Here is a 17,912-nt window from a genome sequence, read left to right as displayed (position 1 = left end):
ACCCGCACTAGCCGATACATTACACTACCTATTTATTATCACTTTTTTAATATGTGTTATTGTCATATCCCAGTCATGATGTTTTACAGTGCTATGGTACCCATGGCTGTCGTTTGGCTGACCATGTACATTGAGAACAATGCAAAGAAAATACATTGCAACCCACACAATCCAACAACAAGAACATGTGAACACCTAAAAAAGCATATTGTTTTCTACTTTGAAATATGTTTATTATAAACTGATATAAGTTCAGTTGTAAGTGGACCCCATTCATGACCATCACATGTGCCCTCTGCCCTTAATAATGTTTTAAATGTGTCCTCCATCTTTGCAGTAATCAGTTGTGGGGATCCAGGTGTACCTGCCAATGGTCTTCGTTATGGAGATGACCATATTGTTGGACAGAATGTTACCTATATATGCCAACCTGGCTACACAATGGAACCAAAAACCTCAAGGATTCGTACTTGCACTACCAATGGCACATGGAGTGGACTAATGCCATTCTGTAAAGGTACTTCTCGTTTCCTTTAATTGGCTAGCATAACTTAATTGTGTATTTTATGGGTGCAAATCGATTGTGCATTAAAGACACGTGGGCCTATTGCTGTTATGTTCACTTGTGCATTTTTATGGTTTAGCAGGTTTTTACTATTACATGTAGTATTGGTGGTATAGATTAACACTTGAAAACAATAAAAACTTTGAGTTGCAATTGAACCCTTTTTGAACAGAGCTTAATGAAATATACATTAGTTTACACTTTTGAATAACAGATAAATTATGTATTTTGGCGTTGCAACATTAGCTGTTTAGTACTAAATGGTGCAATAAAACATTTGGAGATTACCTATATTGTTCATGTTGTACCGCTTCAGTAATACAGGTTTGCCTAAATGTATATTTGCAACAAAGAGCCAAACAACCAAACATTTGTATCAGTGCAAGACCAATTAACACGAGGGCAAGAATGTCTCTAGTGCAAAAATCATTATTCTTTCAGTGCATATTTGCATTAGTGCTAAGGAGGAGGACATAGAAAAACATCAACTGGTTAAATTATGCATTGAAAGAGTGTATGGGTCACAAAAAGGTAAATGCGGATACACAGATGCTTACACTTTTGCAGATGTGAAATACGTTTGCAATATGGGCTTATGCCTGTGTGTGACTGAATGGTCATGAGAATGCTGCACCTCCACATATCCAACATTGTCCACAATTGTTATATTTGTTATTTTATTATCGTCTGAATGTGTCTTGTCCATGTGACTTTTTCCCATTGTTCCCCTTCCAGGGAGTCTCTCTTTCTGTGTGATTCAGGAGGATATTGCAGCTATGCTTTTGCTACGGTGGATATATCCCTTTGATGCGATTATTTGACATTGTTCCCTTCCAGGGATGTAGTCCTTCTTTGTATTTTAGGAGGATCTTGCCACAATGGACATGCTCCTTGGGATGGGTTCATTCCCTGTGACTATTTCTCATTCTTCCCTTTGAAGGCAGTCTCTCCATCTGTGTGGTTTAGAAGGATCTTGCAGCCATATTCTTGCTCCTCGGAATATGCTCCTTTCATGTAACTATTTCACAGTGTTCCCCTTCCAGGGATCTGTTGCTTCTTTGTAATTTGGTGTCATCTTTCAGCCATGTTCTTGCTCCCCTGAATATGCTCCTTCCATGTGACTGTTTCCCAGTTTTCCCTTTTCCAGGGTGTTTCTCCTTCCGTCTGATCTAAGAGGACCTTGCAGCCATGCTTTTGCTATTTATTTATTTTTATTTATTTCTTTTATTTATTTCTTTTATTCTTTTATTTATGTATTTAAACACGTTTATTCTACTAGACATATATAGTTTCCATGTGACTATTTCACAGTGTTCCCCTTACAGCAATCTGCTCCTTCAACATGATATTGGATGATCTTGCAGCCATGTTTCTGCTACTGGGGATGTGCTCCTTCCCTGTGACTATTTAACAGTTTTCCTGGTCCGTGGATTACTTCTTCTGTGCTCTTACTCCTGTGAATGTGCTTCTTCCATGTGCCTGTTTCACAGTGTCTCCCTTCCTGGGACCTTTCTGGGATTTTCCCATTTTGCGTGATTTAATGGGATCTTGCAGCCATGCTCTTGCTCGTGGGGATATGGTCTTCCCTGTGACTATTTCACAGTGTTCCCATTCCAGGGAGTTTCTCCTTCTTTGTGATTTAGGAGGATCTTGCTCTTGCTCCTGTGGATGTGCTTCTCCCTGTGACTATTTCACAGTGTTCCCCTGCAAGGGAGTTTCCCCTTCTGTGTGATTTAGGATGAACTTTCAGCCATACCCTTGTTCCTGGGGATGTGCTCTTTCCCTGTGACTATTTCACAGTGTTCCCATTCAAGTAAGTTTCTCCTTCTGTGTGATTTAGGAGGACCTTTCAGCCATGCTCTTGCTCCTGTGGATGTCCTCCTTCCATGTGAATATTTCATCGTGGTTACCTGCCAAGGAGTTTCTCCTTCTGTGTGATTTAGGATGATCTTGTAGCAATGGTCTTGCTCCTCTGGATGTGTTCCTTCCCTGTGACTATTTCATCATGTTACCCTGCCAGGGAGTTTCCCCTTCTGTGTGATTTAGGATGAACTTTCAGCCATACCCTTGTTCCTGGGGATGTGCTCCTTCCCTGTGACTATTTCACAGTGTTCCCATTCAAGTAAGTTTCTCCTGTGTGATTTAGGAGGACCTTTCAGCCATGCTCTTGCTCCTGTGGATGTCCTCCTTCCATGTGAATATTTCATCGTGGTTACCTGCCAAGGAGTTTCTCCTTCTGTGTGATTTAGGATGATCTTGTAGCAATGGTCTTGCTCCTCTGGATGTGTTCCTTCCCTGTGACTATTTCATCATGTTACCCTGCCAGGGAGTTTCCCCTTCTGTGTGATTTAGGATGAACTTTCAGCCATACCCTTGTTCCTGGGGATGTGCTCCTTCCCTGTGACTATTTCACAGTGTTCCCATTCAAGTAAGTTTCTCCTGTGTGATTTAGGAGGACCTTTCAGCCATGCTCTTGCTCCTGTGGATGTCCTCCTTCCATGTGAATATTTCATCGTGGTTACCTGCCAAGGAGTTTCTCCTTCTGTGTGATTTAGGATGATCTTGTATCAATGGTCTTGCTCCTCTGGATGTGTTCCTTCCCTGTGACTATTTCATCATGTTACCCTGGCAGGGAGTTTCTCCTTCTGTGTGATTTAGAAGGATCTTGTAGTAATGGTCTTGCCCCTCTGGATGTCCTCCTTCCTGGTGACTATTTCATTGTGTTCCCCTGCCAGGGAGTTTCTCCTTCTGTGTGTGTTAGGAGGATCGTGTAGCAATGGGCATGTTCCTGTGGATGTGTTCCTTCCCTGTGACTATTTCATTGTGATCCCCTGCCAGGGAGTTTCTCCTTCTGTGTGATTTAGGAGGATCTTGTAGCAATCGTCTTGCTCCTGTGGATGTGCTCTTTCCCTGAGACTGTTTCATCGTGTTCCCTGCCAGGGAGTTTCTCCTTCTGTGTGATTTAGGATGGACTTTCAGCCATGCCCTTGTTCCTGGGGATGTGCTCCTTCCCTGTGACTATTTCACAGTGTTCCCATTCAAGGATGTTTTTCCTTCTGTGTGATTTAGGAGAATCTTGTAGCAATGGTCTTGCTCCTCTGGATGTGCTCCTTCCCTGTGACTATTTCATCGTGTTCCCCTGCCAGGGAGTTTCTCCTTCTGTGTGATTTAGGAGGCTCTTGTAGCAATGGTCTTGCTCCTCTGGATGTCCTCCTTCCTTGTGACTATTTCATTGTGTTCCCCTGCCAGGGAGTTTCTCATTCTGTGTATGTTAGGAGGATCTTGTAGTAATGGGCATGTTCCTGTGGATGTGCTCCTTCCCTGAGACTGTTTCATCGTGTTCCCTTGCAGGGAGTTTCTCCTTCTGTGTGATTTAGGAGGATCTTTCAGCCATGCTCCTGCTGCTGTGGATGTCCTCCTTCCCTGTGACTATTTCATTGTGTTCCCCTTCCAGGGAGTTTCTCCTTCTGTGTTATTTGGCAGGATCTTGCAGCCTTTTTCTTGCTCCTGGAGATGTGTTCCTTCCCTGTGACTATTTCACAGTGTTGCCCTGCCAGGGAGTTTCTCCTTCTGTGTGATTTAGGATGTTCTTGTATCTATGGTCTTGCTCCTTAGGATGTGTTCCTTCCCCGTGACTTTTCACATTGTTCCGCTTCCAGGGATTTGCTCCATTTGCGCGGTTTAGGATGCTTTTGCATCCGTGCTCTTGCTCCTGTGGATGTGCCCGTTCCCTGTGAATCAAGTTGTTTCACAGGTGCAATATGTGGTTGGAGCAAGTTGTTTTGTGTGCATATGACATTTTGTAAAAATCATATTCCTGAAGTATCCCAGGGTGCACAGTTTTCAACAGGTCTACTGAAAACTTTCTGAATCCTGATCAGTATACATTCATATGTATGCATCTCTTTCGTATACCACTAACACAGTACTGCACTATGCCCACATTTCTCTAAGATTACAATTCAAACCTCCAGCAGAGGAACTATATTTTAAACACTTGTTGGCACCATTAGACATATATCAACGTTTCATGCTGAGGAGAGTATGACGTGTAATTGTTGTAACAATAATCATGATTACAAAAGAATTACTAAAAACATGACCTATTATTATCATTGTATTGGGTCAATTTTGGTGCCTAAAATCGTTTTCGAAAAATGTGTATTTCTTTCTTTAAATGTATGTATTCAAATGTTTGAGTGAGTACGAGTCACTTTTTTTGAAAGGTTATACGAAATACACGAGAAGAGTGGGAATGAAAGTAGAGTGAATGTTTTTCAACATTGTGGGGAAAGAGATCGGAGAAATGCCAAAATGATCTCTGAAAAATTAAATGTCCTACTGTCCCATAAATAGGTATGAAATTGGTAATTTAGAAACATAGTTGCTTAAAGATCTTTCATTGCTGCATTTTATCTAGTTTCATATTGTAATATACAAGTAAATATGTTAAGTAATTAACCAGTCAGGTGTCACAGAATGCATTGTCCTCCAGAAAGGTTAAATTAGCACATATGGTATTTCTAGTAACTGAACACGTTTGGGAATCGTGCAGCATCTGTGCCTAATTGTTTTATATGCTTTTGCAGCTGTTACCTGCCCGGCTCCACCACAGATATTTAATGGAAGGTTGGAAGGAACCAATTTTGACTGGGGCTTTAGTATTAGCTACATCTGCTCTGCAGGATATGAACTATCTTTTCCAGCCGTTCTGACTTGCGTTGGGAACGGAACATGGAGTGGAGAAGTGCCGCAGTGTTTACGTGAGTACTTCAGGCATGCATACATTTTGCATTTCTGTGCAGATTGTTTTGCTGTCACTTTGACTTTATTGATACTGTAGGTCACTAATATGTTGATGCATACGGAATCCTGGCTGATGTTTGAAATAAGGATTGCACATTGTTAGGTCATCATAATATTGTAGGCCAAGAGTCATTGGTCACTAGAGTGAAATCCCAGCAGCAGAAAGCATCTTCAGCTGCTGGGCATAGTTATGGAAGTAGAAGGCTACTCAGATTCTTCCATAGTAGGCCATCTTCTGAAGCATAGAACCCTTGAAGGGGGCATTACCACTGTGGTAATGCCCCCAGGGCTATGTTAAAGCCATCCCTTCGCTCTAGCTTGTAACTATCACCCTGAGGGTATTGTCCCTCCCTCTGAGGGTTATATTGCTATTAGTATGGCGGCAAGTCATACCGGTGTACTAATATCATTTTTTTCTCAGGCTGAGAAATAGCATTGAAACCATTTTTCGTTTATTTATTTTTAAATGGCTGCCAGGGATCGGACAGAAGGGACTACATGTTGTCCCTTCTCCCTTTCCATGGTAGACATTGAACTTAATCTTAAAAAAAGCAAAGAAAATGGCCGCCATGGAAAGAGAGAAGGAACTACGTAGCCCCTTCTCCCTTTCCACGGTGGCCAATGAAAAATCGTAAACACACAAAATGGCCACCATGGAAAGGGGAAGGGACTGCACATAGTCCCTTTTTGCTTTCCATGGTGGCTAATCGTGGGACAGAGATGTGCCAGGAACAGTCCTGTTCCCTGCGCCAGCGAGGGACAAAGCAGCAGAAGGTTAGTGGGTAGGGCTGCGGGGCCTAAAATATGTGGAAAAGTGGAGTGGGTCTGGGGGTAAGGGGCACATTTACCTGATTTCTGGTGAGGGAAGATGGTGGCCTCCTGCTCCAAGGAGGCTTGGAGCGTGGTATTTCCCTGTGTGGTAAGGACCCCATGCCAAGCCTCCTTATTGGCTGGGAGGATGCCACATCTGCCCCGCCAGGTACTAATGAAGAGTAGCTTGAGCACAGACACATCTTCCTCACCACCAATGACGAGTACTGATCCATCATCAGCATGAGACCTGCCTGTCTTTGAAAAATTACAGCTGTTATCGGATGAAGCAGGATTTTTGTACCATGTAGGTTGTAGGTTTAAACCATGGGGGTGTGACACAATTGTCAACACTAACACTCCACTCTTCATCCAAGATGTCACTCGGATCCCTTTGGTGAAAACATCATATCCGCTATTGAATACCTACCAACCCCATATGCTATCATGTAAATGGTCACTGCAACCAAAGCAGAGTTCGAGTTTGCAATAGTTATACCAAGTTAACTTAGAAGTAAGTCTGTTTGTAAAATGTTGTACCTGGCTGAAGGTAGTTGCCAAATGACAACAAAGAACAAAGAACGCAAATGTGGCAGTGCAGTGTAAATGGCATCATGTGTGTAGACTCCAATCTATAGATATTGGCCCTCATTACAACACCGGCGCTAAACCATGGCGCTATTAGCACCATGGTTGGTGCCGGTGTTGTAACGGGTCCGTCATGTTTCAATGGGGAATTACCACCCCATTCCAAGGTTGGCAGGGCGGTAATTCCCCTTTGAACCATGGCCCTTCCCCATTCCCATTTTCGCCCCATACAGCTCTGTGGGATTGGGGACGGCGCTAAGTACAGTACCGCAAATTGCGGTACCATACTTAGCACCAAGGTCCCTTTGCGGGGTCCCTACTTTAACGGCTTGTGTAGACCAGCCGTTAAGGTCGGGTCCCGCAAAGGAACCTCGTAATCAGGCGCTAATGGGTTAACGGTGCCACAACCTTTTACGGCGCCGTTAACCCATTAGCGCCAGGGTCGTAATGAGGCCCATTGATTTTTATATGTATGTGATGTATATAGATTATAAGTCGGAGAAATAAGAGAAAGGCAGGCAGTTGGAATGCATTTATATTATTCAGATTCTACTTCACACATGAAGGAACTACTAGAAGTGCATGTCCCTAACAGATGGAATGGCTTTTATAATCACTTTCTCTAATTCCCATGCCCCATCTACGGGTATGTGTCACGAACGGCAACCACGGGTGCGTGTTCATGACTTAGACAAGCTCACGTAAGCTTTTAGCACATGGGCCAATGCTTGTGTTATGCTATCCATTGCATTTATATTGCATATTGCTTCAATGTGCATGCTCTCCAGGTGCTACTGGGGATCTGAAAGTGGGGCTAGAGGTTAGGGTAGAAAGGAGAAAGTGAAAATGCAAGTTAGCTTTCTAGGTGTTTTGATGCACGCAGACTGTAAGTGCACTGCCCTTCGCATGCATGTGGCTTAACATTCCAAGTATGTGTACGTGCATTCAGAATTATGCTAGCATGAAATGTGTAAGAACACAGTGTACTGGATTGGTGTAATGATCAGAAGCAAAGGCAACGCATCTCTCCTTCACACTGGGATGTACTACAATGGTGTACTGCCACAGCTACAATGCGCCTTTGCCACCATTAAGGGGCCATCACAGCTTTGGAATAGGGTCAACCATGTAGTGTGTATTTGTGCGCTTCCCATTGCAGGTTTACCCTGAGGCCAAGAATGACTTGCTATGCTCACTACGGTTTCCAAAGTTCTCATGCAAAGCATGTCCTCAGGCAGTACGTTTCTAAGATCTACGTCTACAAATAGCAGGCCCATAACCATGTACAACACGTGAGGCTCAACAGGTCATGGAAAGGTGAGGATGGGTTAATGATTGGAGGGGGGTGCAGTCTCATGAATGACAGTGTATGCTTGCAGCAGACCCATATGGATACATCCTTGTGAAGAGCTGCACGTTTGTGAAACGTAGTAGTATCAAACGTATCGGGCCCAATTTCCAAAATCAGTCCCCCTTTCGTCCAAGGTGAAATTATGAAAGGGCTTTGCTTGAATGTGGCCTATGGCAGCCAATGGACGCTTAGCGCTGGACTAGTAATGCACCTGTACCCAATATGTATGCATGTGTATAAACCAATACTATACTGAAGTTACATATTATGCAAGTACACTCCCATCGCCAGGCTGTGTTCCACTCACCATAATGCAATATTGTAGTACCGTCTAAATATATAATTCTACCTAGGCATGTGTCAGTGCCTCAAGGACTGACTAATACACATTTAAAGTGATAGTGGATCCCCTTCTCTCCAATGGGGCGCGTCTCCCACTACACATTTTTGTTGCTTGTGAAGCCCATTCAGATCCACAACAAATGGATGTTAGACATATTAATGGCAGGCGGCGGGGCCTTGAAAGACTCTGCTAGCAGTGTAGACATGCTGAATAACCGGAGAGGAGTCCCCTCCTGCCAGCGTGTTCACGTTGTAGAGACGTACAATGTGAACATGTCTATTGACAGGAGAGGACTCCTCTATTATTACTCAGCATGTTTAGGTTGGGGAGCTAAGGGGGACATGTGGTCCTCCCCATAACAGCACAGCATATGTGCAGGGCGCATGCACCTAAGTCGTTTTTTTTTTAATGTAATATGAACGTAGGTATGCATGTATGGATTTTAAGTTAGGTAGTGTTTGTTGTTATGAATGTGTGAATGCACAGGTGAACGTGTTTGTGTGTGTGTCTGTGTCAGCCCACACCATATGGCATTCTTTTTTGCTTTACACTACATGCATGCTACAGTGCATGAAGGGTACAGCAAAACTGGTAAGTGAAGTTATGTTGTGTGGCTAGACTGGCCCACATTGAATATAGTCCATGTAATAACACTCGGGTTTGCCTTACCCTTGTTGCACTAGCACTGTGTATCATGGGTAAAGAAAACATGTTAAGCGTTATTATGTGGATAACTTGTCCTTCATTAAATTAAATCCAGTCTACCCATGTAGTAACAATTCTGTTTTCAGTAAACGTGATACACAGCCACTCTGCATCAAGGGGTAAACCCGACATGATAAGGGTTGTGACTGTAGACCATTCTTGCCACATAATAACACGTATTATGTTTGCTTTCCCTTGATGCCAATGATAATCTGCATATACGGTATTAATGTGGCATGACAATTTTCTTTTTTATTTGGCACAAAGGATAATGAAAACATAATAAGAGCTACTATTGGTCTAGACTGGCCTACATTGAATGTTTCAATGCCCTGACTGCAGAACTTCCAGACCAGACACTAACATCAACACTCACATTCTTGCATCATGCATTTCTAAATAGAACATTGTTGTTTAAATGGGCACATGTGGGCGGACAGGCCTTTTCCATTCCTGCTGCATCCCTGTGAAATGAGCTTCCGCTACCCATAAAGAAAACATTGAATTCCCTAGCCTTTAGAAAGGCTGTTAAAACCTACTTATTCTGATGCTCAGGGCCGTTCAGGCGGCCTTCTTTTCTCCTACAGCTCCAAGATACCCTTGGGTGACCGCGTGCTCAACAAATATTCCTAACATAACGTACAGTCTAAGCACCATCCAATCAGATATAGGATACACTTCAACCCTTAACAAACACACACAAAAACAAAGTAGGAAAACGTGCAAAATAGCCCGATGTTAGGTATGCTCCAGAAGTATGTTGTTTAGTAACTGGGAGCATTTATTTGCCTATCTTCTCTCCCAAGTATTTGGCCCTATTGTATATGTGCCCCTGCTGTGGGCTTTTGGGTTTGAAGTCTCAGGAATATGCCCTTCACATTCATTTTATGGGATGACATTAATTTTGTTTTGATTATCTGATGATTTCTGCAAGTGCCTTTCTAGCAAATTGTGCATCTGTATCTCACTTGTTTATGATGTCCAAGAGTAACATTATTGTGTTAGCATAATTGCAAGATTGTGTTTAATTCAGATACATTTTACTGTTCCTAGGATTCTACTTTCTAGCAAAATGGTGAATTCTAGCATTGTGTGCTGTTGGTTGTAGTAGTGCATGTACCCACTGTGATTTCTACAAAAGGGAGATGTGCTAGTTGACAAACACTCTTGCAGCCCAACATCTCACCATGCATTCATGATAACATCCTACCTTCTTCCATTGTGAAGGACAGTACAGATCAGAAGCACTCACACAACTCCTCCAAATAATCAGTGCTTCACTCATGTAAGGTACCTTCAGAGATACACTGAAAAAAGGGCAAAGCCTTTCCTTGGTGAAGAAACAGACACTTGCCCCAAAAGACCCAGTTATCTATTGCCATATAATACATCTACTCTTCTTTGGAAAAGTGTTTGTGAAACTGTTGTTATGCAGATGCCATTAGCAACACAATCTCCTATAGAATTGCCATTCCAGATTTTGACCAAGATTATTGATGAAGACTTCTGCATCTGGGTCAAAAGCGGCCGCAGCCTACACATCTTGCTGTTTCCTTTGATATGGGTGATTACGAAACCCTCCTCAGCATCCTGTCGTGTTCTACCTGCTACCTCTCCAAAAGACACCATTTAAGCCAAAAAGAACACACAAAATGCCAGCAATGCCAAATACAATTAGGAGTTCTACAAGGCTAGATGCTGTTGTGGATCACATTCATACTCTAGATGACAACTCTTCACAGAAATTGAGGTCAAAACACACAAATAAATAGATCACACGAATGTTTACATAATAATGAACCACATCCATCAACGTAAGTCTCAATGCCAAGCTCACACCGGAAGCTAAACGGAACAAAGTCTCAATGCGTTCTCTTGGTAAATTCCACCAAGCCACCCCAAATCAAGAATTTGGCTGATGGAAATGAAGCATGACTGACACCTCCACTTAGACCCAGTTCAAAATGTCTTAGACTGCACCAACAACAGTTACTTCCCACTCACAACACACAATAGCAAGAATAAGCACACAGCATGGCGTTTGCTTCAATTTAACACACAGTCTATGCGTTGATACCGGCTCCAGGTTTCAGCACAGTTGTCCAAGGACTGGTTGTGTGCCACACTGATGGTGGGAATGCCCCACTTGTAAGAGTCTCACATGCTACCTTGACCCCTTTGGAAGTCATTCATCAAGCTGCTGCATTCCTCCTCACAGGATTATGGATTTGTTGACAACATTTCCTATCATCATTAAGTTGCACTGGCTGGCTCATTGATCACTAATTATGTTCAAAACTAACTGCAACAGTTACAAATCAGCGACAATCAAAGCACAATTCTACCTGGGTGAGAAACACACCATCTACGAATGACCTTGCACCACCAGAATTCACACACTCACCATAATGTAAAGAAAACTGTGTACGGGGAACTCAATCAAACAAGCATTACCTGCTGTGAGGTTTCTGTACACAACACCAGTGCAAATCAGATGGGGCCCTTTCATCCTTCATTTCTGGAAGGAACTGACGATCCTGCTCTTCAATGAACAACTCACCAAGCACACGGTGCTGCTTTCAACCCTCCTTCTCCCCCCTGGACCGCCTCCGTTACTCTGATCCAATTAATCCCACAATTATTTTTCCTATGTACTGAATTTTGTTTATTTTATTTTGTGGTGTTTTTTTCCCTATGCAGCATATTCTGTTTCTTCCCGAAAACACATACACAGCAAACACATGAACATATTAACACACCGTATTTTCAGCATTTCTTCTGCCGTTTCTCACTTCAGGGAATGTCTTTGTTTTAGCACTGTTAGTGTCAACGAGTAACTGTTTAAATGGTGCAGGTGTGCACATGTTGCCCAATGTGCTCTGTAAGTCACGTGTGCGTGCTTCCTGTGGCATGCATGTGTAGTATCTTGTGTTTGTGTTGGAATCATTATTTTTTTTTTGTTGTCTAAATATGGGTATTTTGCATTTTTATGGTGCATTGTTCTTGCTGCTTGTCAGGCTGAACACATTGATCTGAGCGTAGGTGAATTCTTGCCATACTGCTGATGGGTATACTTGTAAGTGCTAAGCATGTGAATGTTGCCAGTCTCATTGTTTGTGATGAATATGCGTGCATTTATGGCGAATGTTTGTGAGTGGTGCTCATCCATGAATTGTGTGGTAGGGATAGGTACAGTTGTGAGGACTCTGGATGCATTTCTTGGGTGTTTGGCAATCATTATGTGGGTTGTAGAGCACAATATTGAGGATGTCTGGCATTTATTGGTTGTTGTGACCTGATCAGTATTCCTTTTGAATGGGTTAGTGTGTACATGGGTAATAGCTTTGTTTGCTAAACCCACATACGAGCAACGGACTGCTTGGGAGGCAGGCACACATATTGTTTCCCATGTGGTTGGAGATTTGCTTCCTCCCTCTTTCCCCCTGCATTTTCAGAAGGGCCCCAACCACAGCCTCTCGCATTGTGCGGCCCTGCCTCCACACTACCTCATGCCTCACCTCTGGCACTGTGACACACTCTTCCAGCTTCTACATAGGGGAAGCATCCTTCTCTGTGCATCATTCTCTAGATAGGTCTTTAGGGGGTATGGCATAGAGGCCACAATCAGAGTAATCAGAGTAATGGTAGTATTCGTCTATGCCCTTCACATTATCTGCTTTGTGAGTTACTTTCCTGCGATATGTTCTTTCAAGCGGGAATTATTTAAGCGTCACCTATATCTGATGCAACGATACTTTGAATGTGATATGATCTCCTGATTGCTGGTGGAAAATAGAACATTGACATGCAAAGTGTCTGAGCGTTCTGCGAGTGTGATTTGGTAGATTGGTGGCTGAAGTAAGGCCGTGCTGGTGGGCCTGTCTACCTGTGTAGTTTTATCTTGCATTATCCTATCTTAGCTCGAAAAATACAGAGACATTTCCTCTGATAAATGCCAGAATGTCCTCAGTGCAATCCACTTCCAAAGAAGTAGGTTCAAGTATAATTAATATAAGATTATGGATGTCACTATGAAATAAGTAGTTAGGATTGGAAAGAAGGTAGCACTTGTTTTTTTTTTTTTTCATGAGAGAACAGAAAATCACATAAGTTATGTTTATTTTTTGCCAGTGTACACAAACACTCACTAACTCACAGTGGCCCTCATTACGACCCTGGCGGAATACGAAAAACGATGGCGGAAATGTAATACCGCCATCAAATACCGCCCGTTGCGATCATGACCCGTCACCGTAAAGTACGATGCCATTAGCGACACCGTAGCGAACGCCAACGCTAACAGCACCAAGTACGCGCACGCGCGCCCTGCAAAACCGCAATATCCGCCATGGCGCAACGGTACGCGAATGCTGACCCCAGCGGACATTCACCTAACGCCATCAAGCATGGCGGAAAGTACCATTCCGCCATGGCGAGAACTACGGCATCGCGAACCAACCGTAATGGCCCTACTGAGTGCCTGTACTCCACTCCCTGGCCATAGCACAACTCCTCGTAGGCGCAATGCAGTCACACCATGCAACCAGCGAAATGTACAAGTCACCCATGCATGCCAACGAACAAATGCATGCAGGGTCCCCAAGTGCCCTGTGAGTGGCCATCCACAATTGGCAACACACCATTGCCGTACTGATGCAGCACAGGCATCTGAAGGTGCAAGTACACCAAAACGAACAGAAAATTCCATGACACAAAACAACAACAGTCCCCCATCGCTTGCCACCAGTGCAAATCAACATCCAAAGCAGTAACCTGAGGGAGACTGCACCAGCCCTGTACACATGCCAGTAGTCAAACCAACCATCAGCATAAGGACGTACCACACAACTGTACCCAGAAGCCGGAACCCAATGCAGAACACCTCACAATACATCGCGCCACAAATCGGAATATGCCACATTACTAGCAAAGAATAACGCTACACGGTTAATATCTGAATATAAATTTAATGCACATCAAAATCACCAAGCCCATACAGCCATTTGAACATAAACTCACGAATGATCAGCATTACTGTGGGCTGCATCCGCAATAAATGACCAGCTTCCCCATGTGTGACGCCCTGTACCTTCATGGCACACAGAGGCTACATCAACGTCCAAAAAGGCAACATGGAAGCGCCTAGGACCGCAGGGCCATCCCATGAAGTAGGCACTAGTCCAGCTGGAAGCTAGGTATGCTGCACCTAGCCACTAGTACTGCGTAAGGGCATGTGGGCCATTGGCGATCGTCCCATAAGATCGTAATGCTGCTCCACTGATTAACTCGAAGCTGCAGGTGTCGACTGTAGAAGCCATCTGCAGGAGTGGCGTACAGATGGCAGGGGCAGAAGGGGAGGAGATACCTGTCACCCAAATGAAAAAAATGATAGTATGGGCATCCGAACTCCATATGCATTACTCACTTCATTCAACACACCAAACCTACAACCATATGCATGCTAGCCCACTCATAAGGATCAATTGCACCCAAAAATCACTTGCGAATCATTACGACACAAATCGAGGTGAATACACTATTTCAAACGAGTGTCTGTGTGCATGCGCCAGTCAGAACAGGATCCATCAGATGGGATCCTCAACGTGCATAGACACAAGTGATTGAAGGCGCGTCGAGACAGGGAGGGTTCGACAAGGGCAGACAGACGATGGTCCCACTATGGCAGCCTTGCATCACATAGCACAGGGGAAGGGGACAGATTCCAAATAGGCATGTACATGGCAGACTCCCAATTAAATCATCTTTCCATGCATCCATTCATCATTCCCTCATCCCGTAATGAAGAAAACGCCTGAATATTCACTCACATAACATTCGAAATTTCCATAGAGTCTGTGCGTAATGCAGCCTTCAAAATCCACTGTGCTCCTGCCCGGATTCCTTGTGTAGTGAAGTCACATGTATTTGGGAACGTCCTGCCTTATCGTCCACTACGCCATGGCGCATCCCATTCAGACCATATCAATCATTGCATTCCCGTCATGGGCCCTGTCCCAAGGACATTCAACAATAGAATGTTACATTTCCAGTCAGACCTGTGGGCGTCTCCACGCCGCTAGTTGAAAACCGAAAGCGCTGTCCTTCGAATTCCTCATTTGCAACATCACGTTGAAAAGGCATCTGTGAACGCTTCTATTCACAAATACATTTATGCAGTGCGGCTGTGTGTGAAAATGGTAACTGGCCTCAATCACTGATGGGACTCCCCGCCGTCGGTGAACGTCGGTACAGTGCTGCATGAGGGTCCACCGTTGATCGAGTACTACATTCCACTGACCCTTCACAAGTCTGCTCGCGAATGCAAATATAGTATGTGCAACAATGGGACCATAGCAGAATTAACATATAAACCAATATTCCACAGCCATCGGGAATAAGAACATGATTGCAAATGCAAGATGCCATGCGTCGAATTGCAGCGTTGTGTGCGGGACGTGCTCGCACAAAAGGCATTGCAGCTGACACAGGTGGAATGAATCACCACAGGTGAAGGCTATACAGCCTGAAAACACATAAATTGCACACCCAACCCCCTCCCCAACCACACCCACTCCAGAATGCTACCGGCAGGACTAGCGATGTTGGGCCTGGGGGACCTGATTGCACTGCAAGTACTCCAACTTCAAGAAGAAGACGAACGCCAACTACTACAACAACCGGCCGCACAGAGGAGACGCAGGAGGAGGAGGAGGAGGAGGAGGGCAAGGCATGGCCAGCAAGCCCCACCAGCACAGCCACTACCACCACGCAGGCAGCCCGCAATCCCACGCCTCCGAGCTAATCCGTTCAACCTCACAGCTGAGCAGATCCACACCCTCTACCATTTGGACCGGGACACCATAACCGCCATTGTCGACATGACACACGCTGACCTTGTCAGCATGATAGATAGCCCAACCGCCATCCCACCCCTACTGAAGGTGGTGTCTGTACTCCACTTCCTGGCCACAGGCACCTACCAGCACACAGTCGGACAGTTGCATGGCATTTCACAGCCACTATTCTCACGGACACTATTCCAAGTGCTTGATGCCCTCCTGAAGCACTCAGACGACTACATCACTTTACCACGCTCGGAGCAGGAGCAAACAAACACAAAAATGGGATTCCATGCACTTGGCGGCATACCGGGTTGCATTGGTGCCATCGACTGCACCCATGTGGAATTGGTTGTCCCACATGCCATGGAGGCCCAGTACCGCAACCGGAAACAATATCATTCTATCAATGTGCAAATGGTGTGTGACTCCAACAGGATCTTTACACATTGTTATGCCCGATTTCCGGGATCAACACATGATTCTATGGTCTTGCGGAACTCTAGAATACCACGCTACATGGAGCGACACGCAGGGCGCCGATCCTGGCTACTCGGTGAGTCTCATTTAATGCATGAGTATGTGGGGTAGGTGATGCGTGAATGACCTGGCAGGAAGGGGGGGGTGCGTACGTAGCAATGACATTCCACAAACATCCTTTCTTGTCCACATACAGGTGATTGCGGGTATCCACTGAAGAGATGGCTCCTTACACCAATCCGGAACCCACAGGACCAGCATGAGGAGGACTACAACCATGCCCACTCACGTACCCGTGTGGTCATAGAACAGGCATTCGGCCTACTGAAGGCTCGTTTCCGCTGCCTCAGCAGGTCTGGCGGGGCACTCCTGTACCGCCATGAGAAGGTGGCAAAGATGGTCATTGCATGTGTCATGCTACACAACATGTGCGTACGTAGGAATGTGGCCATGCCCCCCGACGCAGAACTGCTAGCACCTGAAGATGGTCATGATGAGGGTGGGGATGTGGCAGCACCTCAAGGGGTCCGCGAGGCACAGGAGGCCCGTGATTTACGGCAGAATCTCATAGATGCATGCTTCTAGCACTCACGCCTGGTGGCTGTTACATGGACACGGGACTTGTGGCACTGTGTGTGTCTGGGACATGCACAATATGGACTGTACGCCAGGATAGGCCTCGTACACAGAGATCAATGTCCACACATCTCATAGGATGAATATGAAGAATTGTATTGCAGATGTGAAAAGACATTACACACCCAATCGACCCGCCACCCAAAGAAGCCCAACACACCCCCTCCACCCTCCTACCTCCCCCCCGAACACCAGTGTCCAATGACGCTCATTGTCAGTGGGCAGACGCTATTGCAAGCCCCCTCTCCGGGTATCAGGGGCATCCCTGCCTGTGGAGTGCCGGGTCCTCCCAGATCTACGTTGGGGGCTGCCCTGGACGGAACTTGCAACGGATGATGTCTCTGCCTGCTCACGTCCATGCATGTCCCTAAGGGTTTGTGAGAGCTCAGTGAGCACACGGCGCACAGCGGCAAGTTCACCACATACGTCTTTGGACGTCGCATGCAGTTCACCCGTCAGGCTCTCGGTACTTCTCTCCATTTGTGCCCTTAGTGTCTCTGTACTTCGCTCGATTTCTGCCCTAAGTGTCTCAGTAGATGTTTCAATGGCTGCCTTAGAACCCCCACATTCATCAGCATGCTCCTTGAGGAGCGTGACTAGTTGCTGCTGTTGCACTATCATCTGCTCGAGGGACTGTTGCCTCTGCTGGGCCATGCCCATTTGCGGTGGTGTCACAGAGGGGCTGGACGCCTCATGTTGTCTTGCAACAGGCCTTGTGGGGGTTGGCCAGTCGTCGTCTTGTGGGTGCCCCTGCGTGGTTTCCTCATGGTGTACGGGATGAAACATGCA

At 45.2% G+C, this 17,912-nt stretch overlaps 1 protein-coding gene across 5 annotated transcripts in view; it reads left to right on the top strand.

Moving 5' to 3' along the window:
* CSMD3 (CUB and Sushi multiple domains 3) overlaps nucleotides 1-17,912 on the top strand; it is a 3,270,409-nt gene that overhangs the window by 2,989,331 nt on the left and 263,166 nt on the right. For all 5 annotated transcript variants that reach the window (XM_069621531.1, XM_069621530.1, XM_069621528.1 and 2 more), the window contains 2 exons: nucleotides 338-517; nucleotides 5,155-5,328. In XM_069621531.1, the coding sequence (XP_069477632.1) occupies nucleotides 338-517; nucleotides 5,155-5,328 (354 nt within the window). The remainder of the gene's footprint in view (nucleotides 1-337; nucleotides 518-5,154; nucleotides 5,329-17,912) is intronic.

The sequence above is a fragment of the Ambystoma mexicanum genome, chromosome 5q (assembly GCF_040938575.1).
Source record: "Ambystoma mexicanum isolate Mex_15411 chromosome 5q, UKY_AmexF1_1, whole genome shotgun sequence".
NCBI classification, from domain to species: Eukaryota; Metazoa; Chordata; class Amphibia; order Caudata; family Ambystomatidae; genus Ambystoma; species Ambystoma mexicanum.
This window is presented reverse-complemented; position numbering and strand designations above follow the sequence as displayed.